General features: G+C 43.6%; 1 protein-coding gene and 2 non-coding genes across 6 annotated transcripts; 1 reads left to right on the top strand and 2 right to left on the bottom strand.

Annotated features, from left to right (window-relative positions):
* Positions 1 to 19: 19 nt before the first annotated feature.
* On the bottom strand, positions 20 to 23,712 carry RNASE12 (ribonuclease A family member 12 (inactive)). Of its 4 annotated transcripts, XM_065941564.1 has the most exons (10): positions 23,478 to 23,712; positions 21,792 to 22,065; positions 11,787 to 11,876; positions 10,790 to 10,972; positions 7,831 to 7,987; positions 6,800 to 7,023; positions 5,079 to 5,172; positions 4,883 to 4,973; positions 1,323 to 4,773; positions 20 to 637 (listed from the first exon to the last, which is right to left on the bottom strand). In XM_065941564.1, the coding sequence occupies exons 9-10, from the start codon at positions 1,354 to 1,356 to the stop codon at positions 162 to 164; spliced, it is 510 nt and encodes a 169-aa protein (XP_065797636.1). In that variant the 5' UTR covers positions 1,357 to 4,773; positions 4,883 to 4,973; positions 5,079 to 5,172; positions 6,800 to 7,023; positions 7,831 to 7,987; positions 10,790 to 10,972; positions 11,787 to 11,876; positions 21,792 to 22,065; positions 23,478 to 23,712; the 3' UTR covers positions 20 to 161. The 4 variants fall into 4 exon arrangements, with proteins under 4 accessions (XP_065797636.1, XP_065797637.1, XP_065797638.1 ...); XM_065941565.1 differs by lacking the exons at positions 4,883 to 4,973; positions 6,800 to 7,023; positions 7,831 to 7,987; positions 10,790 to 10,972; XM_065941566.1 differs by lacking the exons at positions 4,883 to 4,973; positions 5,079 to 5,172; positions 6,800 to 7,023; positions 7,831 to 7,987; positions 10,790 to 10,972.
* On the bottom strand, positions 21,246 to 21,317 carry TRNAP-AGG (transfer RNA proline (anticodon AGG)). Its single transcript has one exon. It is a non-coding gene; the product is annotated as a tRNA-Pro (tRNA).
* On the top strand, positions 22,224 to 22,305 carry TRNAL-AAG (transfer RNA leucine (anticodon AAG)). Its single transcript has one exon. It is a non-coding gene; the product is annotated as a tRNA-Leu (tRNA).
* Positions 23,713 to 23,931: the final 219 nt, after the last annotated feature.

The raw sequence follows: 23,931 nt of genomic DNA, 5'->3' as shown, positions 1-23,931 counted from the left end.
TTTATTAAAGCAGAATAAAAAGATTCCAACTCAGCAGTAATGGAAGGATAAATGCATTTCACTCTAGGCATGGCCCCATGTCCACAGTGTGCAGGAAAACCAGCACCAGTGCCTCTGAAAGAGGAGATGAGAGGACGGCAGACTCTGATGCTGGTCTCAGATTATTCAGTGTATCTCTGGATTTTAGATGGCCCCATGTCATCACAAATGACAACAATAAACCCCTCTGTGGTGAAAACGCGGTAGTTGCAGGCAGGATATCTGGTGCCTTCAATGAGCTTACAGACTGTCATTTTGAACTCGATTTCACTGAGGAAGCAGAGACTGGGGTCGTGGTTTTGGCAAGGCAACCTCCTGGGAGAATTGCAAACACTGTTGATATTTCGAGGCCTCTCATGGATGAAGAAATGCTCTTTTTTGCAGGTGTTGTTGGGTTCCTTGATGATTCTTTGTATGATCATGTGGTTGCAGTACCTTATCGGAATGTCACTCTGAGGGTAATCCACATGCAACTGCTCTAAAGTTGCTGCCACTGCATCCTCATCCAGCTCATTTTCCCAGAATAGAAGCAGCAAGAAGATTATCACCATTAGTATCATCAGGGGTATGAGATCCTTCACATGTTTTGGCTTAATTACTACAGAGGAAGAGAAGACAGCAAATATTGGAGAGTGATCAGATTCCACCAGCCCCATCCACTGACTTTCTCCCCTGTGCGTGCCTGCTCAGTCATGTTCAACTCTTTGCGACCCCATGGACTGTAGCCCACCAGGCTTCTCTGTCCATGGAATTTTCTAGACAAGAATACTGGAATAGGTTGCCATTTTCTACTTCAGGGATCTTCCCAACCCAGGGACTTTCTCCCCTGGCCTTTGATATTTTAACAGCCTTCTCTCTGTTAATAAAAGCCATGTTAACCCTGCAATGTTCAGCTAGAGGTACAGCTCCCTCCCCAAGAAAGCCCTTTCTGATCATTTCAGCTCTCAGGCTGGCATTGATCAGTTCTCTAATTATTCCTGGGTTTTGGTGGTGGTGGTGGTGGTCTCCATAGCTTCTTAATAGTTGGTATCTCATCACCTGTTTCTCCTGAATCCATCAGAGTGCTTAATACAAAGCAGAACATACAGAAGCTATTAAAAGTACCCCATATCTGATTGTTTTATTCCTATTACTAAACAACTTTCTCTCCCATAATTGTCTTAACCTTGATTTTACCCAATTCCATATGCATTTTTAGCACTGTCTACTAATCCTTTCTTCCCAATTCCTTCCCAACCTCTCCTTCTGTCGATCTTACTTGGTTTTGTGCTAGACCCTCTCACCTTTGGTTTTTGCTGTAGCTCTCATAGACAACATATCCTTGTGATCATGGAACTCAGAAAGTCCTTTGTGTCTCACTGTTCCCAGACAATAACTGGTAGGGAGCCAGCTGAGTGTGGGCAGGTCCAAGTGAAAAGAGCAGAAAGGGAGGCGCCTGTAGGAGGGGAGTGTGCTTGGCTGCCTTCAGGAAAAGAAGTTACTTTCAGAGGGACAGTTGGGGAAGGCAGGTCCTGTTTGTATCCTCATTAAACAAGCAGTGACTTTTCAAAACATTTATTAAAGTCCTGAGTCTAGTTATTTTCCAAATTTTCATCAGTCCTTACTACAAACTTGTGAAGTAGTTGTTATCTCCACTTCATTAATGAAGAAGTAAGTTGCAGAAAGTTGCAGGCAGAGATACAATATGGCAAAAATATTAAAAATCTCACCATCTCAATCCTTAAGCCTTGAATTCCAGTTTCAGCAAATTTCATTCCCACGTGGTGTCCAGGACACGGCAGAAACAATTCCTGGACATTAACATGAGTCTTAATAAAGCCCTTGGCTCTCAGAGAGCATGGTAATGATTTCCAAACTCTGTTGAACTTAGGAATCTCTGAGGTATTTTTAAATGCCACCTTGAGGCATTCTGCCTCAGTTAGTGTTGGGTAAGACCTGAGTGTTGAGTATATTAAGCGTTTCCCAGTGACTCTAATATGCAGCAAAATTTGAGAACCACTGAATTATAGTATACATTGGACGTCTACATGGAAAATTAGTAGATAAGGGCTTAAGTAAAATAGTGGCTCAGGTATCGAGACAATAGAATTATTTTTGTTGCCAAAATCTTACAGTCTTTGATATAGGAATGGGAAAATGGACTTAATTTTGCTCTTTCTTGCTCTGAAATGATTTCTCTTTTGGAAAGACAGCTACACAGTCTCCTTTGTATGTTTCTGTATATGTCTTTCTAAATGTCATGTCGAAAGCTATTTGAGGGTTAAAATTTGTCTAGGAGACAGTCCTGGAAAAGTCTTCAAAGAATGTGTCTCTTTCTATGCAATAAAAATAAAAGCATAATTCCAGACCATGAAGATGAACATGCAGGAGGTTTTTATTTACTTTCCCAAAATTTTCACTCTGGCTGTCCTTTCACAATTCAAACTGTCCTGTTTTGGTATGTGCTGCAAAAATGCCACAAAGATATAAGTGCATAATTAATTGTTTGTGAAATTTTCAATTAACAAATTTTGATTTGCACATCTTACAAAAACATTTCTGTTGTATAAAAAGAACTCTATCTACTGTATTGTCACATGTTCACTGTTTCCTGCCAGGATTTCCAAGTTGCTAAAATATAGATGTGATACTAAGTTTACAGGCAAGGAATCAACTCTTGTTACAAAATTTATCCTCAACTAATGCAACTAGGCCTATCTCTTATTTCACAGTATTACCCTTTCCCAATAGAGTTGAGGCTGGGTTTAAATGTTTTATAGTGCTGGCAGCCAAATGGAGAAAACATTTGTAATGCCTAAAACTAACCAAAGATTAACACCTGGACATAAGGAATTCCTTCTTTCAGTGGTTCAGTTCAGTCGCTCAGTCATATCTGACTCTTTGCAACCCCATGGACTGCAGCACGCCAGGCTCCCCTGTCCATTCCCAACTCCTGGAGCTTGTTCAAACTCATGTCCATCAAGTCGGTGATGCCATCCAACCATCTCATTTTCGGTCATCCCCTTCTCCTCCTGCCTTCAATCTTTCCCAGCATCAGGGTCTTTTCCAAGGAGTCAGTTCTTCGTATGAGGTGGCCAAAGTATTGGAGTTTCAGCTTCAGCATCAGTCCTTCCAATGTATATTCAGGACTGATTTCCTTTATATCAACAATAAAAAGACACAAACACTCCAGAGGAGAAAAGAGTTATGAAAAGTCGATTTCAGAAGGGGAAGTCAATGCTTAACTGTGTTGGTAATCTAATAAATGGAAATTAACATAACCAAGAGATAAGTGGTTTTTAACGACCAGATTATCAACAACTAGAATATCTAACATCAAGTGCTGGAAAAAATGTTAGTAGGCTTGAAAAATTGGTGTAGTGATATTGGAAAATAATCTGGAAGTATTTGGTGAAATTATGAATGGGTATAATCTGAGACCGTGTAATCTTATCCCGAGCATAGACTCCAACAGAGTTCTTCCAGATGGAATATGTGCAGGGATGCTCATCACGGCATGATAAGTGGCAGAAAAGAGCTAAAGGTAACTTAAATGTCCCGCATGACAGAGATGGACAGGTAGAGATGTTTTAGAGACATAAAATAAAATAGTATAAAACAGCTTCAAATAATGCACTAGTTTTACAAATAACAACATGTATAGAACTCCAAAACATGGTGCTGTGTGAAAAAAGAAAAATCACTGTCAGTTGATGTATATTGAAAACATGCATGCTCAAAAATAATATATTTTCCAAGGATATACAATATCTAAATAAGAGGGAAGAATGTGGATTACATCCTCTAAGACAGATGCCTATGAGAATGAGAGAAATAGAAGCAAGGATAAGGGATAAAAAGGAAAAATAATAAAATTGAATAAAACCAGAGAGGCTGTAAACAGAATATGATCAACTTAGTTCTGAAGAGGGAAGGGAGGGAAGAAGAAAAGAGGGAAAGAAAGAAGGATGGAGATGGAGGGGGAAGAGGAGAAGAAGGAGGCAGGGAGGAAGAGCGGGGCGGGGAGGAGGAGGAGGGGAGAAAGAAGGGAAGGGATTATCAGCTGATTGCGCTCAACCTGAAGTTCCCGCCACTCTCCCTTTGCTAAGTCTCAGGTCTATCTCAGAAGACTGCAGGAGGCAGATAGTTGCTGGAAACTAATATCAGTGCCAGGATGTAAAACAACATAAGTAATTCCTCTCATGACTCATCCTGTCAAAGTGATGAGCTCTACTCCAGGACGGCTAGAAACTGACCCACGTCCCACATTGTCTGTGACAAGGCAGTGGCCTCAAAGGGACAGTAGAGGAAGCAAGCACTTACTCTGGAGGCCTTCAGCTGCCACGTATGAAGTTTGGCTTGTAGAGGCCACCAGTGGAGAGAACGCATGGAGGGAGAGAAATGCGCAAAGACCTCCAGCTGCTTCACCTCCCTCAGGAAACTGTGGAGCTTATTCATGTCCCACAGATGTGGTTGGCTACCCTTGCAAGACTTCTGCAGTTGCCCAATGCCTCGCTCACCTTAAAGCCACGTAGCAGATTGTATTTCTCCCCAAAATGACCACAGTATATTTCTATCCCAGTCTCTTCCAGAATCTTACCACTCCCTTAGCAAGATGTAGAGTCTCTGTCCTTTCCTGAGAATAAGGGTGGGCTTCTGTGCCTGCTCCCGTCATGTAGCATCATGTGACCTCTCAGCCGAGGTCACAAGCTTCCATTGGGCCGTGGTTCTCTGAGGATGTTGACTCTGGGTGTCCTGCAGAAAGAAGTCTGACTGTTGAGACCACACGGGGGGAGGCCATACAGCGAGAGAGATGCCCAGACTGCTCCACCCATTTCAGTTCCCTGTGCATGAAACCACATACAGGACCTCAAGCAAGAACTGCCCAGTGAAGTTCAACCTCCAGATTTAGGATTGAATGAGTGTTATTGTTTTTGGCCACCATGTGGGGTGATCTGTAAAGCAGCAATTGACAGACAGACTAAAGATCTCACCATTCTGCCAAATCTCCCCAAGCAAATCCAACTGCACCAACTTTTAGCAAATAGTACTATAGATACCACTGAAGTTTTCTTGGACATAGAGATGCCCAGGATGTCTTCCCCTGCAGGATCCAAGAACGTTCCAGACAGACCTAGGCTCACTTGCTCTCTCCTGCAGAGGAAACATGATGAAACAGACGTTTGGAGGTTGCTTTGACTTTCCCTGGGAGTATGGGAGCCCTCCCTGGGTGCAAGGCCTCAGTTGTCACACAAACAATAATGCAAAACTAGTTTTTTAAATCTCCGTCTGCTGTAAAACTATCAAAGTTCCCTTTTAACTCCCCCATCTCTCTCTATCTCTGACTTGAGAGCCTCGCTTCTCCATGGTGCCAGCTCTTCTGTGTCTCCTGGATTCCACCTGTCCCTCTGTGCTCCCACCTTTCCACAAGTACCTTGTAACCAAATCAAGACCCCTCCCAATGGATACATGTATATGTATGGCTGAGTCCCTTCATTGTTTGCCTAAAACTATCACAGCTGTTAATTGGCTGTACCCCAATACAAAATTAAAAGTTTTTTTTTTTAAATAAATAAATAAAAATTTGAGGGAAGTCTGATGAATTACATTTTTAAAATCAGGTTTCCCAGGTGGCGCTAGTGGTAAAGAACCCACCTACCACTGCTGTAGACATCAGAGACACAGGTTCCATCCCTGGGAGAAGGGTAAGGAAACCCACTCTGGTATTCTTGCCATAGACAGAGGAGCCTGGAGTGCTATAGTCCATAGGGTCACAAAGAGGTGGACATACCTGAAACGACTTAGCACGCACACATGGGTAATTTATAATATTGTGCTCATTACTGTTGTACGGCAAAGTGATTCAGTTATACATATGTACACATTCCTTTTTACATTCTTTTCCATTAAGTCTGATGAATTAAGTGAAAAGTTATGTAATGAAATACAAAGTATGATTTCATTTTTGTGAAAACAAATATGTTCTTGAATGTTCTTCAAAAATGCCTGGCAAGATATCAGGGGGGAAAAAAAGACCCTTCCTGATAATTGATTCACTTAAAAAATCAGTGCAGTATTGTAAGTAACAAATATTTTGCTGCCTAACAGGTATAGATCTTATTCTACAAACTTAGGCAAGAAAATTTGCATCACCTTATTGCTTCTATATCAAATTAAAGTTAATTCTAAGTCGTCTGCCCTACTAATCTGGGGAGAAATTCAATGTGGTTGTTATTATGGGTTTTTTTTCTCCCAGGGATCCAGGGGCATCTAGAAACATCTATCAGCCAATAGCACTAACCAGGAGACAAACATTCTTATCAACTTCCCTTAAAAAACTCCTTGAGTACAGGGTTCACACTCAGAATTCTTGACTCATGGTTGTGCCAAGACTTAGTTTCCTCAGTCCCTGTTTATACTGGATTTTTGTCACCTACTATAAGGAAATTTTATCATTCACATGTTATTTGTCTTCCTGTGCCAGACACTATTTTCGACACTTGGGACATATCAGTGAAAAGACAAAGATCACTATTCCCCTCTGAGTCTGAATCAATCCTTAATATGAACATTTATAATTAAAATATAACAGCTGCACATTATTTCAGGGTAGCCAAATACCTTTCATGTAATAAAGGAAAGTTCTTCTTTAGAGAAGAAGAATAACCAATACAAACCTAGACAGCATATTAAAAACCAAAGACATCTTTTTGCCAACAGAGGTCTATATAGTCAAAGCTATGATTTTCCCAGTAGTCATGTATTGACATGAGAGTTGGACCATTAAGAAGGCTGAGTGCTGAAGAATTGATGCTTTCTAATTGTAGTGCTGGAGAAGACTCTTGAGAGTCCTTTGGACTGCAAGAAGATCCAACCAGTCAATCCTAAAGGAAATCAGTCCTGGATATTCATTGGAAGAACTGATGCTGAAGCTGAAACTCCAATACTTTGGCCACCTGATGTGAAGAGCCGACTCATTAGAAAAGACTCTGATGCTGGGAAAGACTGAAGGAAAAGGAGAAGAGAACAGCAGAGGATGAAATGGTTAAATAGCATCACTGACTCAATGGACATAAATTTGAGCAAGCTCCGGGAGATGGTGAAGGACAGGGAAGCCTGGCATGCTGCAGTTCATGGGATTCCAAAGAGTTGGACGCAACTTAGTAACTAAACAAGAACAATAGCTAATGGAAATGAAAAGAATGACAAAATCAGTGGGAGCTGATAAGAGCCACATTAGTGACAAATTCGCACCCCATCCATATCTGTTCTAGCTGTGTTTTCTGTGTAGGTCGGGGGTCTCCTGCCTGGGGTGTTTGCTCTGGCCACCCCCTCCGCCGGATCCCCGATGTCTGTCCGTCACAGACGCTGTGCTCACTCACTCTCCTTCCTTCAAGTCTGCCAGTGAGGCCCATACAGACCAACCCACCTGAAATTCTAGCCCACACATGTCTGACCCACACTTACATGTTCTACTTTTTTCTTTTCTATTTCATTTATACCCTCTAATATATTATGTAATTTTCATTTTTATTTTGATTGTTGTTATGATCTGTTTGCTGCCACTTACAAGTAGGCTCCATGTCAGGAGTACTCTGAACAAGCTCCCCTCAGGAAGGAAAACATTTCCAACTCCTTGGTTCCCCCCCTGGATTTGACTCACAACCGTTAAAAGAGTGTGTTGTGGAGTAGCACCAAGGGCTGGTGCTTAAATGCCTTCCAATAAAGAACCTGGGAAGCTTGTCTCAGGAGTGCTAAGAATGGAGTGACAGATGAAGGAGGCATGAGGACCGGAGGAAACTTTTTGCTCACCTTACTGACTGGACGAGCTTAGGCCGCTGTGTGTATGTTCTGAACCATTCTGGACTCTGGAAGCTCAGAATTCCTGTGGACTCTGAGGAGTTGTCTGTACAGACTGGGGCCTTGGGGCCAATGCCCTTGGAGACTGTTTACAGTACTGTATTTGTCTCTGACAAATGGAGTTTATTGAAAGAAAAACAGTTATTATACTCAAATACATACATATTTGTATATAGCCCTTGGACCTACTGATAGGGGAAGGAGATCAAAGATATATAAGTATCAGTTATAAGTATTTGTTGGAAGGACTGAAGCTGAAACTCCAGTACTTTGACCACCTGATGAAAAGAACTGACTCGTTGGAAATGACCCTGATGCTGGGAAAGATTGAAGGCAGGTGGAGGAGGGGACGACAGAGGATGAGCTGGCTGGACGGCATCACTGTCTCGATGGACATGAGTTTGAGCAAGCTTCGGGAGTTGTTGATGGACAGGGAAGCCTGGCGTGCTGCAGCCCAGCATGCAAAGAGTAGGACATGACTGAGCGACTGAATTGAGCTGAACTGAGCTGAACTGAACTGATATATATAGAGAGAGAGATGTAAGCTTTAGAAGAAAACTTTTGAACAACTTATTATAATTAGTATATTTGTTAGAATATATTTATTGATTCTAAATACTCTTAATCAGCCAAGGCCCTCTCTTATTCCAAGTATCCATTTTGGAATATCCTTTATTATATTTTGTTAGCTTATGTGCAAATCCCTAGACTTTGTGTACGTCCTAATACACAACTTGTTTTGAGGGAAAAAAAAAAAGTCTAAAAAGATCACCTTTACACGCTTCCCAAATGGCTGCTAATGATAGAAAGCTCAAAGTAATAGTAGTCTAAACAAAATGAATGTTTATTTCTTGTGTAAATAAAGTGAAGTCATTCAGTTGTGCCTGACTCTTTGTGACCCATGGACTGTAGTTGGCCCAGCTCCTATAGGATTTTCCAGGCAAGATAATGGACTGGGTTGTAACGAACCTGGGTCTCCCACATTTCAGGCAGACTCTTAACTGTCTGAGCCACCAGGGGAAAGCCTTAGGTAGTCAGCCTACAATTGGCGAGGTGTTCCAAAATGGTGGTTCTTCTCTCTCATTGTGTGGGTTCTGCGTCATGGTCCAGAAGGCTGCCCTGTCACAACTTTCCAGTCTGCAGTCTAGCCAGCCAGCAGGGAGAAGAAAGGCAGGGAAGGGGCATGCACTGCCTTCTGAGGACACATCCCAAAGTCTGGCACACTATTTCCAGTTATATCTCATCAGCAATAGCTTGGTCAGACCCAACTGCAAGGGACACTGGGAAACTTAAGGTTTATTCTGGGTGGGCATGTGCCCAGCTAAAATTCTGGCTCCCTATTACTACAAGAGAAGGAGAGGAGAAACACTGGAAGGACTTCCCTGATGGTTCAGTGGTTAAGACTCCATGCTCACAATGCAGGGAGCACAGGTTCAATCCCTAGCTGGGAAACTAATATCCCACATGCCACCTAATGTGAGCAAAACACCAAACAAAAAACACCGGAGGGCCACCTTGCCTTCAGGCAAATGTCCTTCTGTAAAATGTTAATGAGTGAACTTCAAGAAAAACATTTCACGATCTAAAGTTAGAGGAAACACTGTTCATTATATCCCTTCCTTTGCAGTCACGAGATTCACAGAGCGTGAGGTTCTGAGAAGCTCAGCATTAGAGAAGCTTGACTAGTTTCATTTAATTCAAGATTTTTCAAATTGATTTGAGCTTGGAGCTTTATTTGATGGACACTACTATTAACAGTCAAAGGAACAGGGTTCTGTGAAAGATCACTTGGGGAAAAAGTGCATGGATGAGGAGACATAGATGGCAAGCTAAGAGTCAGGCATCTGAGTGGTAACAAAGGAAATAATAAGCCAAAGGGAATGTAACCTAAATAGACCCAATATTTTAGATTTGGGAGATTGCCCTCCCTTGTATAGCAATAATCCAAGCTCCATGCTTCATCACTATTAGAATTCTAGTTCCCTTCTGCAACTGTTCAAGATCTCTGGGGAGCACTTTAATCTCGTGTGCATAACAGATGCTCCGGTTTTCTTGTTGGTTCATCCCTGGTTTCTCAAAGTGCTTCTCCATGGGGCTGCAGCTGTTTCTGGCCTGTTTCACCCTTCTCCCAAAGCCTGGACACAGACCTGCCCTATACTCACTAATACACACAAAACACAAGGATATGGAGTTTAACAGACTTTCTGAACATTTTTAATTACAAAAGAGAAAAAATACCTTCACCCTGATTCGTAACATCTGCTAGTCCTGCCATCGGTCAGCAGGCCCTTCACCAGCTGTCTTTTTCAAACTGTCCTTTTTCTGGGCCACTCTGATATGGGGTGTGCTTACTCCCCTCATCATCCCATACTGTATATGTCCTCTTCCTCAAGCTCCATGCCTATTCACAGCAGTGACCACAGAGTTTCAAAGGAGCTCGGCCTGAGGGGTGCTCATTACTCCATAAGAAGAGGCAAGGGGCCCCCTTGAAGATGTATCTTCTGAGTACTTTACCATAAAACTGAGGAAACACAAATTGCCCATGCCAAAGAATGGGGATGGAAGGAAGGTGGGGAGCATATTGTGGAAGGGATGACCTCACAGTCAGTCCTCAACCACTCCTTAATCTGTCACTTCCTGGCTCCCACAGATTAAAAAAAAAAAGAGGTACAGGTGGTGGTTTCTAAGTGAAACCCATCAGAGTCCCTTGGCTACTGATGAAAAATACAGAAATCTGGGCTTTACCCTAGACCCATAGAATCAAAATCTCTGGAGATGAGGCCCTGGATTCTGCATGTGTAATTAGTAGCCCATCTGTGGTGATTATAATGCTCCCTGATATTTAAAGATCACCATACTAGATGAGCCTCGAGTTGGTAAATAGCATCATAATTTGTAGAGTGGCACCCACCCCACAATTAAGCTGAGTTTTCCATTATGATGTGGATTACTCAACACCCTAATAGGAAACCATGATGTCTAGGTCACTTTTCCTCGTTCAGAGCTTCCACAAGGCACAAGGGTATGCACTTGTCTCACATCACACGACTCAGCCCGCTCCTCAGAATGCTTCTTCCCTGGATCCTGGGAAGACCTATGTCACAAACAGATCATTGGAGGAAAAAGGATTCGTCTGTATTTCTCAGTTATAGGCCTTAACTACTCGTGTTCAAAACAGTTCATCGGGATCCTAGAGATAAACTGGAGAGATCTGAGTTCTACTAGGGAGGGAGAGTCCAGGGTCAGGCAGGGAGGAAGGGAGTAGTAAGAACATGTGTGTGTGCCTTGGAAGTGGGGATGACTGGCAGAGAAAGAGTTGTCAATACCTTGAATTTAGGAAGCTTGTTTAAAGCCGAAAGAACTCCTCACCCCCACCCTCCACCATTCTCTAGTTCTCTCTCCCTATTTCTTCATCACCCAGATGTCCACCTTTTAGCACTACTCTTAAGACAGAAGGTGGGAAGTACTTCTGAGTTGGGATCTGTTTTCTTTCTTCACTGTTCATTTTCACCAAGCAGCCCTCCCAAACCATTTTCACCTACTACTCTGATGGGGACAACAGTCAAGCTTCTTTCTAACCTTGGAAGTGGAGCCTGCAATTTCTGCTGGTTCCTACAAACTCTCAGACATTTGACACAAGCCCACCTAGCAAGCAATATCTCTTGACTGCCAAGCAAAGGGCATGGGATTTTATCAGTTCCTCCAGGAATTTTATGAATTACCCACTTGCATCCTATCCTTGAGTGCCATACAAAGCTTTCCTCTCAGCTTTCTGTTCACAACTTGGCAGTGGTGACTACTATGTGGTGTGGCAGAGAATGTATTTGGCTTTCTCTCCCCCATGCAGTGTGCTTCTGGACAGCCTGAACAATGTACTTGCTTGCTCAAGCACACTGCTTGGTACTCACAGGAGATCAAAAAACGTTACAGAATGGATGAAAGATTTCAGATCTTTTTCTTCTTCTGTATCACTTCTCAGAGTCACAGTTCCTTCATCTCTAAAATAGAGGTGGTAGAAAAGAATAAAGGAAGAATTTGACTATAAGGTCAACAAAGGTTGTCCAGCCTCTCCAGACATTCTTGTGCAATAAGACTCTTTCCACATCACTCATTATTAGAGAAATGCAAATCAAAACCACAATGAGGTACCATTTCATACCAGTCAGAATGGCTTCTATCCAAAAGTCTACAAGCAATAAATGCTGGAGAGGGTGTGGAGAAAAGGGAACCCTCTTACACTGTTGGTGGGAATGCAAATTAGTACAGCCACTATGGAGAACAGTGTGGAGATTCCTTAAAAAACTGGAAATAGAAGTGCCATATGACCCAGCAATCCCACTGCTGGGCATACACACTGAGGAAACCAGAACTGAAAGAGAAATGTGTACCCCAATGTTCATCACCAGGACATGAAAGCAACCTAGGTGTCCATTGACAGTCAAATGGATAAGAAAGTTGTGGTACATATACGCAATGGAATATTACTCAGCCATTAAAAAGAATACATTTGAATCAGTTCTGATGAGGTGGATGAAACTGGAGCCCATTATACAGAGTGAAGTAAGCCAGAAAGATAAAGACCAATACAGTATACTAACGCATATATATGGAATTTAGAAAGATGGTAACGATAACTCTATATGCAAGACAGAAAAAGAGACACAGATGTATAGAACAGACTTTTGGACTCTCTGGGAGAAGGCGAGGGTGGGATGATCTGAGAGAATAGCATTGAAACATGTATATTATCAATTGTGAAACAGATCACCAGTCCAGGTTTGATGCATGAGACAAGTGCTCAGGGCTGGTGCACTAGGATGACCCAGAGGGATGGGATGGGGAGGGAGCTGGGAAGAGGGTTCAGGATGGGAAGCACATGTAAATCCATGGCTGATTCATGTCAACGTATGGCAAAAACCACTACAATACTGTAAAGTAATTAGTCTCCAACTAATATAAATAAATGGGGGAGGGGGAAGCAGGACAAGCATGCTAAAAAAAAAAAAAAAAGACTCTTTCCATAAATCTCAAGCACTGTGACTTCAAAGAAAAAAGCAAAATAAATCAAGAAGAAAAGAGGGGGGTGGGGTGGTGGAAGAGATACAAACAGCCTCCTCTGAACGATAAATGTATGAACCACAGGGTATGGAGGGAAGCAGAGGAGAGCGGACCGTACAAAGTATATTCCTCAAGTCATCCTTCACAGTCCTATTTACCCTTCAGTGGGTAGTGTGGCCGAGCGGTCTAGGGTGCTGGATTAAGGCTCCAGTCTCTTCGGGGGCGTGCGTTCGAATCCCACCGCTGCCAAGTGTTTGAACATTCTTACTTTTGCAAATAAAGGCTCTGAACTACATTTAAACGGAACTACATTTAAACGGCCCTGAAAGCTCTTCTCTTAAGATGAGGATTCTCTGGCCACCACTTCTATTTCGCTCCACACTGGGGGAGTAGCCACGTGTTTTCTGCCTCCCGGGCTGGAGTCAGGGTGCTACACGTGTGCGTGTGTGCTCAGTGTTCGACTCTATGCGCGCCTCCTCTTTCCTGTCTGGAGTCTCCTCCAGGCAAGAATACTGGAGTGGGTTGCCTTGCCTCTCTCGAGGGGATCTTCCCAATCCAGGGATCAAACCTGCATCGCTTACAGTCTCCTGCATTGGCAGGCAGGTTCTTTACCACGAGCGCCACCTGAGGAGTCAGGGTGAGCTATGCAGAAATAGGGGGCTAGATCCCGGGCAACAGTCCCAAAGGTGGGGAGCAGAACTCTGATTCAGAAGTGAGATGGAACAGCCTGTGAAATGGCTTAGGGAATTGGCATTCTGGCATAAATATATCTCCCTAAATAAAAAACACTATTGCCAAAAAAAAAAAAAAAGCATGAAGCCACCCCTATTCTGGAAGGGTTGATTGACTACCTTCGGCAACCGCAAAGCTGTTTCCTAGGTAAGCTGTTACTGGCAGGATTCATACCAGTAGGAATACAGGAGGGCGTTCATTCAATACGTTCACAAGCCTCTGGGCCCTCTTCCAACTGCCCTCCCACTACCTCACCCGTCTCCATCCACTACCTCACCCATCTCCATCCAGGTGAGTTAGACTGGAGCTTGCCTATGTCCAAAAACAAGCTGCTGCTGATTTGTGCAGGACATGTTCTGAGTCAGAGGCTATCAACCTCTCAGCCTTGCAGCTACAGCCCCAGTCTATGCACACAGGCAGTGGGAGGGACTGTACTCTCTTGGGGGCAAACCAATTTTTTTGGTAATTTTTACTTGCATTCCTGAAATGACAGCCACCAAGTGGTAGGCCAGAGGAGGTCAGGTTGAGGAGAGATTGCCCTAACTGTATCTAATTGCTACTTGGTAAGCCTTTCTGTTTCCCACTTCTGAGAAAGCTTTGACCATAATGTACCTGAATCCTCATGTGTGTTCCCAGGCTGAGCCCTGAACCAGTTTCCTTTGAGTCCACACTGAGGAAGGAGCATTAACCCATCTTTCCTCTACAGCATCTCCAAGCACATTCATACCTTTCCTACCACTCCCATCTCTGCTGTCCTCTTGGGAGTCAATTTCAGTTTCCCTGAAAATCAGACAAGATTCCTTCAAATGATGATTTCCTGACCCCAATCATTATTAAGGCCTAAAAGAACCCAGATGCAATTTTTTTAAAAAGTGAAAGTGAAGTCACTCAGTCGTGTCCGACTCTTTTCGACCCCATGGACTGTAGCCTAGCAGGCTCCTCTGTCCATGGGATTTTCCAGGCAAGAGTACTGGAGTGGGTTGCCATTTTCTTCTCCACATTATAAATAAATAAATAAACAAAACCAAAAATTAAGACAACCACCAACAAAAAAAAAAAAAAAAGAAAAATACCCTCCCTTTTCAGAGGCCTCCAGCTAGAGCAAAATGAGCAGTGGCCTGGGAGTCATGAAAGCTGTGTTCCTCTCTTTACATTGGCTTTGCCACTCAATAGTTCTGTGACCCTGAGCTTAATTCCACGGGCCTCACTGACCTCCTCTGAAGTGGCTGGGAGCTGGCAGAGTTGGCAGAATGCACGAGAGAAAAACAATGAACAATTTTAGAGTTGGTAAAACACATTCATCCGTAAACCTCCCTGATGTGGGGCTCTGGGCTTGCTTATTAGAAAGCTGACACAGGGGTTCTCCATGGCTTTGTTGTCAACCCTGCTATACCGCAGTAATCTTTTGAAAACACAGATTTAGTTCTGTGCCTGTGCTCTCCACAACCACCACCCCTGACCTAAACTGTATCAATGACTTAAGTCTTAAAATAATGACCATAGTCCTTACCTCTGCCTACCAGGCCACGCAAAGGCGCCTCACCCCAAACCACTCTCCCTGTCTCCCTAACCCTCCTTAAACTCCCCTTTTTAGATCCCTGAACTCATCAGGGTTCCTCTCAACTCAAGATTTTAACATCTAGTTCCTGCACATGTTCCTTATTCCATTCGCCCTCCCCATTCTCCTGTCCTTAGGCCAGCCTGCCCAGAAGCCCCAGCCTAATGAACAGTCTCTGTTTTGCTTGCATCACACTCCTACTTTTCCTTTACGGCCTTTATAACTAGTATATTAAATTAACTGTATTTCTCAGTTTTGGAAAAATTATTTGATTGTTTCATGAGGGTAGAAACCACATCTGTCTGGCTCCCTGAAGTAACCTCTGTTCCAAGCACAGAGCCTGGAATAATGCAAATGTTCAGCAAATGTTTGCTCAATAAATACTCTTTAAATACAGACTGAACGGAAAAATCCAAGAGTGCATGTCTTAAAAGAACCAGATTTCACCCTTAAAAATAGTATCAAAAGGCTATCCTTGGCAAAATTTAATAATCTGCTTTGATACTTTTTGGTGGGACCTGTAGCCCCATATGGACATAAGATCAGAAAGATCAATAAAAGAAAAGAAAATGTTGATTCACCTCTACTTGAAGATTTTAAATCTTTGATTGTCACTCTGAACCTTCACCTTTAGTTAAAGAAACAACTCAAGAGTTTTGCTAATGGGTGCTAGCTCTATTTTCTGCTTTCCCTGTATATCCATGGGATGCCATGTACTTTAATAAGTAGTTCAGCTTAACCCCACCAACACCATCTCCCTGGACAGTAATATAACTTTTTCCTTGTAAGATATACCTCCATACAATGTACACGGAAGATTCAGCAAAAAGTAATGAGGTCCTTGAAAATTAATTTTTAATCTGAAAGCTACTGCTGTTTAGTCGCTAAGTCATGTCCGACTCCTTGCGACTCTGTGGACAGCAGTGCTCCAAGCTTCCCTGTCCTTCACTATCTCCCGGAGTTTGCTCACACCCATGTCCATTGACTCAGTGATGCCATCCAAACTTCTCATCCTCTGTTGCCCCTTTCTCCTCCTGCCCTCAATTTTTCCAGCATCAGGGTCTCTTCCAATGAGTCGGCTCTCTGCATCAGGTAGCCAAAGTGTTAGCACTTCAGCTACAGCTATCACTCCTTCCAGTGAATATTCAGGGTTGATTTCTTTTAGAATTGATTGGTTTGTGTGGATCACAACAAGCTGTGGAAAACTCTTAAAGAAATGGGAATACCAGACCACCTTACCTGCCACCTGAGAAACCTGTGTGCAGGTCAAGATGCAACAGTTAGAACTGGACATGGAATAATGGACTGGTTCAAAATTTGGGAAGAAGTACGACAAGACTGTATACTGTCACCCTGCTTATTTAACTCGTATGCAGAGTACATTATGCGAAATGCCAGGCTGGATGAATCATAAGCTGGGATCAAGATTGCAGGGGGAAATATCAATAATCTCAGATATGTAGATAATACCCCTCTAATGGCAGAAAACAGAGGAACTAAAATGTCTCTTGATAAAGGTGAAAGAGGAGAGTGAAAAAGTTAGCTTAAAACTCAACATTCAAAAAATTAAGATCATGGCATCTGGTCCCATCACTTCATGCGACGTAGATGTGGAAAAAGTAGAAGCAGTGACAGATTTTCTTTTCTTGGGCTCCAAAATCACTGCGGATGGTGACTACAGCTGTGAAATTAAAAGACACTTGCTCCTTGGAAGGAAAGCTGTGACAAACCTAGACAACATATTAAAAAGCAGAATTATCACTTCGCCAACAAATGTCGGTATAGTCAAAGCTATGGTTTTTCCAGGAGTCATGTACAGATGTGAGAGTTGGACCATAAAGAAGCCCAAGCACCTGAAGAAATGATGCTTTTGAAATGATGCTTTCAAATTGTGGTGCTAGAGAAGACTCTTGAGAGTCCCCTGGACTGTAGGTTTTTGGACTGTAGTAGGATTTTAGACTGCAAGGAGATTAAATCAATCATCTCCAAGACCCTAATGGAAAAACTCATGGTAATATTTGGTCTGTCCACAAGGGGGCAGATTTCAACTGGTGGTCATAGCCCCTGAGAACAGTCACTTTGCCTATTAATACCTATCTTGAGAGCATCAACAGGTTTTCACTTCTTGTTTTAAATACTCCTCCCAGCATTCTCCCTTCATGTGAGCACTGTTTCCTTGACTCACAGTCACAGATCGCTTATCATGAAACCTGGTCAAGTGAAGTTGATAAAGTCCCATTGGATTATACAGCTTCTTTTCTTTCGTTTTTCTCATCCTCTGCAATCTCCCTTTTATGGACTTTTGTTCTTATTAAGTCCATTATTTTACAGACTCTAACAGAATGGCCCTGCTAAATGCAACTCTACAGTGTGAACTCAAAACACCATGTGGTTCAGAATTTGCCCAAGCAAATTTGGCCAAGCAGCTCTGCCCAGGGAGAGCTTGCTACTGAAGTCGGTGGCACTGAGGCACAATTTACAGCTTTGTGCCTTTCTTTATGTCCAGTTGGGAGAACCTTTCAACACTTCTGGAAAGCATTTGCAGGTCCATACTGTGACCGAGGAGAGCTGCCAAAGAATATATTTCAGAAAGCCCGTTCTCAGGCTTTCTTAGAAGATGGCACATGCATAGGATACCCGACACTGCAAGAGCCCTCTTGTTCAAGCTCCCAAAACCTCCATGCTCTTTATTCCCTTCGGCATCCAGAATCAGGGATTCCTTTTTCTTTTTTTAAAATATTCTTTAATGTGGGCCATTTTTTAAGTTTTTATTGAATTTGTTATAATATTGCTCCTGTTTTATGTTTTGGGGGGTTTTTTTTGGCCCTGAGGCATGTGGGAATTTTGCTACCTGACCAGGGATCAGACCATCATCCCTGGCATTGGGGCCACAAGGTCTTAACCAAGGACTGCCAGCGAAGTCCCCAGGGATTCCTTTTTGATTTAAAATAATTCACACAGGGAATTCCCTGGTGATCTGGCAGTTAGGACCTTGCTCTGTGGTTAAAAATAAATAAAATAAGACAATTCACACACTTTATTAAACAAATATTTCTTGAGTATCTATTAGGTGCTAAGAACTGTTCCAGCCTCTGGAATAGGAGACTTTGGCAGTGAAAACAACAAATACAATGCCCTGTCCTCACGGAGCTTCCATTCTAGTGGCTGAGGAGGGAGAATTAAACAACAACAGGAGCACCAGCAAAAGTTAGGTGCTGGTCGGTGCAAAGAATGTAGTTACAGTAGAGACAGAGGAGCGGAGAGCATAGGGGGTGGGTGCTATTTCATACAGAGGTCACTCTGCTAACATCTGAGCAGAGATCTTAAAAGCAGGACTGAGCCATGCAGATATGAAGGAGAAAAGATTCAAAGCAGAGAGAAGAGCATTTGCAGAGGCACTGGGGTGGGTATTTCTGAGAACTACTATAGGCTAATGTGGATGGAACACAGCTGACAATGGGAGAGACAGTGGGAGATGAGGTCAAAAAAGTGAGAGGAGTCTGAGAAATGGCAGAGTCATGTAGAGATTTTTGAAGTCATGTCAAGGAGTTTTGATAAAATGTGAAATGAAACAGAGATGCATCAAAGGATTTTAAGCAGAGCAATGATCTGCTGTCTCCTAGGTTTTAATCCCCTTCATGGATCGCAGCTGTGTCATGGTGAGGGGGCTTGCATAACTTAATAAAGCTATGAACCACGCTCTGCAGGACCACCCAAGATGGACAGGTCATAGTGAAGAGTTTCGACAAATCATGGTCCCTGGAGGAGGAACTGGCAACCCACTCCAGTATTCTTGCCTGGAGATCTACATGAACAGTTTGAAAAGGCAAAAAGATATGACACCAGAAGATGAACCCCCCCCAGGTTGGAATGTGTCCAATATGCTACTGAGATGAGATGATTAAATAGCATCACCAACTCAATGGATATGAATTTGAGCAAACTCCAGGAGATAGTGGAGGACAGAGGAGCCTGGCTTGCTGCAGTCCATGGGGTCACAAAGAGTCGACATGACGTAGCAACTGAACAACAACAAAGGTTTTAATAGGCTCGTTCTCTCTGTTAACACAAGTTCGTGTGCCTGACTCACTGTGAGGTGAAACAAACTGAAATGTTGGAGTTTGGAGCAAGAGAAAAGTTTATTGCAGGGCCATGGAAGGAGACGAGGTGGCTCAGACTCTAAATTGTCTAAGCTCCGGAAGGGTTTCAGGAAAGCATTTTTGGTTTTGGCCACACAGTGCGGTATATGGGGTCAGGGACTGAACCGTGACCCCTGAGTGGAAGCATGGAATCTTAACTACTGGACCATGAGGGAAGTTCGTAAACAAAGCATTTTTAAAAGCCAGGTGAGGGAAAGGGTCATAGGGTATGTGATCAGCTCATGCACATTTCTCTGATTGGCTGATGGTGAGGGAACAGGCATTGTCAGAGGGGTTAACAGTATCAGTCCTTAGGCTCCAGGAGGCTGGGGTCTATGTGCCCATGGTCATTGAGTAGTTAACATCTTCCATTTGGTTGGGGGGATGGTGGTGGTTCATATCTGTAAAACAACTCTGAAAATACTACGCATCAAATACTATTATCTAGGTACTTCAGAGAAGAGTTAAGGCAGAGAATATGAGAGAAGGCACGTTCTGGGAAGGCCCCATAGGGTCTTTCTTGTTTACATCTATACTGCATTGAGAGTATACACAAGGGCCAACCAGAGAGGCCTGTTGATGGGCTATTGTAATAGCGCAGGGGCGAGGTGGTGGTGCCTTGGAGTACAGAGGTGGTGGAGGTGGTGAAAAATGTTTAGACTCTGGAAATATTCTAAAGGTACAGACAATATTAATTGTTACAGGATTGAATATAGGTTACAAGAGAGAGCACTAAACAATGATTCCAAGATCATTTGTTTTACAGTTCTTCCAAATGTCTTAAGAGGTACTAGAAGTTAAATACTCAGGGAAATAAGAGTGAAGTAAAAATTACTTATGGTTTCTAGGTCTTGTTCATCAGGTGAGCCAGAGTGCATCTGACTGAAATAAGGGGATGTGAACACTGCATATCCAGCAGGTAGGGAGCGAGTAGGATGAAGGTCATGAACTGAGAGTCTAGCCCTTGTGTAGAGGATGAGAGTTACCACCCCTCCCACCCCATATCCCAGAGAAAAGATTGTACTCAGAATTAAACTTAAGGAGTGAAAAGGAAGTACCAGCTGGAAGAGGGTGATTCTGAGGCAGGCGGAATGGGGCGCAGGATGCCTAGTTGCTGGGATACTGGGCGTGGTCTCTAGCTGTGGCCTGTAGAGCAACTAGGTAGCATCTGTGACTCCCAGGCCAACCTTAATTACACTTGAAGATCTGTTATGAAATGACCATCCTCAAAGACTTTGGTTTAATTGGTTTGGGGTTGGACCCCCAGTGAATGATTAAACAGATTTACAGGTTGAGGCTAATTTGCAGGCATGTATGAGCACCCCTGTCAAGAAGTTCCTTCTCAGGGTGCTACTCTACCAGAAACTCCCACACACCTACTAACATACCCAAGGGCCCTGGAATGTTAGGTTTGAATGAGGGAGGGAGTCCAGGCTTTCTGGGACAAGACGCGTGGTCACACTTGTTGAGCTGTGGAGGCCCCAGTACCCAGTGTGGGCCACAGGCTTACCGCCTAGGAATATTTCCACCTAGGAAAATTTCCACCTCCCTAGAAGGAACACTTCCTATTTAATAACAGGAAACTACAAAAGAGAAATGATACTTGACGTTAGAAATAATGATTTTGTAGAAGAAATTTTATATGAAATATGCTTAATAACATCTAGCATTTATCCTTGTGATTTAAGAACACAAAGAGTATTTGTCTAAAGATATGTTTAAATCTGCAATAGTGGAGTATAAAATGGTGCTCCTTACTGTAATATTAGCTACATAGGGTGCTTGTTTAACGTGATGGTGTTTAACATAAACAAATCAGAGGCTTTATGGGAGGCAGACAAAGGAAAGACAGCTGACAAGGAAAGGAAAAAAAAAAAATAGGGCTCGTCCGGGATTTGAACCCGGGACCTCTCGCACCCTAAGCGAGAATCATACCCCTAGACCAACGAGCCACACAACTATCCTTCTCTTTTAAACTTTAGTAGAGAAACTTTTAGCCACGTCTACAGTTGGTTGCAAAAATCTTTTGCTAACTATGGACGTGGGTGACACCTAGTGGAAGAATAAATCACTGCACTCTCGTCCACATTACGGATTGCTATTCCACAGATCGTTTTTAAGAAAAAAGATTCAGGATCAACAAAAAATAATTGCGCAGCATGTTTTCGCTTCTGAGTGAGCCAAAGACGCTGCGGGAACGAAGGTAGGCAATTGCATTAGGGGCAGTCACAGGCCGAGGGGTGATCCTGTGATACTGGGGAGGGGAGTGGACCCGCGTTGCTGACAGAGCATCTGTTTTCGGTCCGCTGCGGGCTGGAGACTGGGGCCCAACTGGTAGGCTTCTTCAGGCTTCGGCACATTACTGACTGTTTCCTGGGTTCGGTTTGGGACTTTTCTGGCTCTCCCTTTTAAGCTATGGAACTCACCGCCTGGCGAGCTTCTGCGTCTCCTCTAGGAAGATCCAGACGCTTTCTCGCCGCAGGACCCCAGACTCAGCATCTTAAGGACCGAAAGCTCTCGCCGTGTGGCGCTTTCCACGAAAAGCATCCCCAAGACCCGGGAGGGCCGACTCTCCCGGGCGACCAGACTGTGCCGGGCCCAGGCAGGCGCTCGGTACCCGTTAGAGCTAACAAAGGTTGTCCGGCCTCTCGAGGCGCTCTTGTGCAATAAGAGTCTTCCCATAAATCACAAGCACTCTGGCTTCAAAGAAGAAAGAAAGCAAATCAAATCAGGAAGAAAGCGTGGGGGCGGGGTAGATACGAAGAGCCTCCCCAAATAATAAATATGTGAATCACTGGGTGTGGAGGGACTGGGAGGAGAGAGGATCATAAAGCGTATGGCCCTAAGCGCCGTCTGTAGGTAGCGTGGCCGAGCGGTCTAAGGCGCTGGATTAAGGCTCCAGTCTCTTCGGGGGCGTGGGTTCGAATCCCACCGCTGCCAGGTGGTTTTTGAAACCATGCAGATCAAATATCCTTGACTCCGCCGATCCTGCCACTTTAATACAGTTTCTTGACTTTCCTCTCCCTACTGATGTTCAGTGCTTGATAGAGTATGGACGTGCCCAGTTTTGTGCTTTGGAAAAGACCCTGTTGCTGGGCAAGATTCAAGGCAGGATGAGAGGGTTGAATGGCATCGCCGGCAAAACGGTAATGTAAGCTCCGGGAGGCGATAAAGGACAGAGAAACCCGGCGTGCTACTGTCCATGGGGTCGCAAACAGTCGGACACGACTGAGCGTCTGAACAAACAATCATTCTAATTCCTCCGCTAGAGATGACCTTACTCTACGTGAGTGTTGTTTGGTTTTTTGGTTTTTGTTTGTTTGCTTGTTTTTTAACTCCACACTAACAGGAGTGTGGAGTAGGAGAAAGAGAAAACAAAGAAGACACCACAGTATGTGATACTACATAAAAACTCTTTTAAAGGATAATGTATCACACACGCTTAAAATGGAGATTATGTTAGTACATTTCAGACCCGCGTTCCTTCAGGGGCGGGAAAAGCAGTTTGTGTTTAGCACTATTTGAAGTTGCCAAGCAGTTTTGTTACAGCCAAACGCTCTGGGAAGCGAACTCACTCAGAAGGACAGCCTGGATCGTGAAGTGCAGTTTATTACATGGCGGGTCCCAGGCAGTTTCCTCCTTAGCCAAGGACCCCTACCGACTTGGTGACAACCTTTTATACAAAGTGTACGTGCCCAAGCCCACATCTCCAAATTCTCTAAAGTCCACTCTGGACAATGTTAGTAAGAGATACAATCAGGTTACAGCCATAAATTTACATTCTAAAGCTATCTGGACATAGAGTTCAGTCTACATCAATAAGTATTATTAAGATTACATAGTGGTACAGATCGCCAGCCCAGGCTGGATGCATGAGACCAGTGCTCAGGGCTGGGGCACTGGGAAGACCCAGAGGGATGGGATGGAGAGGGAGGCGGGAGGGGGGATCGGGATGGGGAACACATGTAAATCCATGACTGATTCATGTCAGTGTATGGCAAAAACCACTACAATATTGTAAAGTAATTAGCCTCTAGCTAATAAAAATAAATGAAAAAAAAAAATAAAACTCTTAAGAAAAAAAAAAAGATTACACAGTGGACATTGCGTACCTTCTGGCTCCGGGAGGTCTAGGTACGGGGTCGGCCTGGTCTGGTTTTTATCCGCCAGGGAGGCCTGCTTGGCTGTTGGTATTTCATCTCTATGACTCCCTAGGTATGCAGTCCAAAGTCCGCCGAGAGTGTAAGGTGGAGTTCCTGTTTTTTTAAAAAATGGAGTCAGTCCAGTCAGGGCAACCTGCTCCTTTCCTTCTTCAGTTTCCCATACACTATTTTATTTACTGAACGGGATCCCTGGCGCTAGACTGGGAAAGGGAACATGTGACCATTTGCATTTTCACAGCAGATGCACCTGCGAGGTCTGGAGACAGGCTCTCGGAGCTGCCACGTCAGCCTGCAAGCCAGAAGAGTGGGGAATCGCATCATCAGACAGAATTGAAAAACTCGTAGTTCTCCGTAACTTTACCATTTCTCTTTTCTAAGGGCCCTGTGCCGCAACTTTTCAAAG

This window comes from Muntiacus reevesi, chromosome 7, assembly GCF_963930625.1.
Source record: "Muntiacus reevesi chromosome 7, mMunRee1.1, whole genome shotgun sequence".
NCBI lineage: Eukaryota > Metazoa > Chordata > Mammalia > Artiodactyla > Cervidae > Muntiacus > Muntiacus reevesi.
Note: the sequence above shows the minus strand (reverse complement) of the source record. Positions and strands in the feature narration are given on the sequence as shown.

Coding starts and splice junctions, on each gene's coding strand:
- RNASE12 (XM_065941564.1), bottom strand. CDS start 1,356: ATGTTGTCTATGAGAGCTACAGCAAAAACCAAAG. Junction 638..1,322: donor AGCTACAGCAAAAACCAAAG/GTGAGAGGGTCT, acceptor CTTCCTCTGTAG/TAATTAAGCCAAAACATGTG.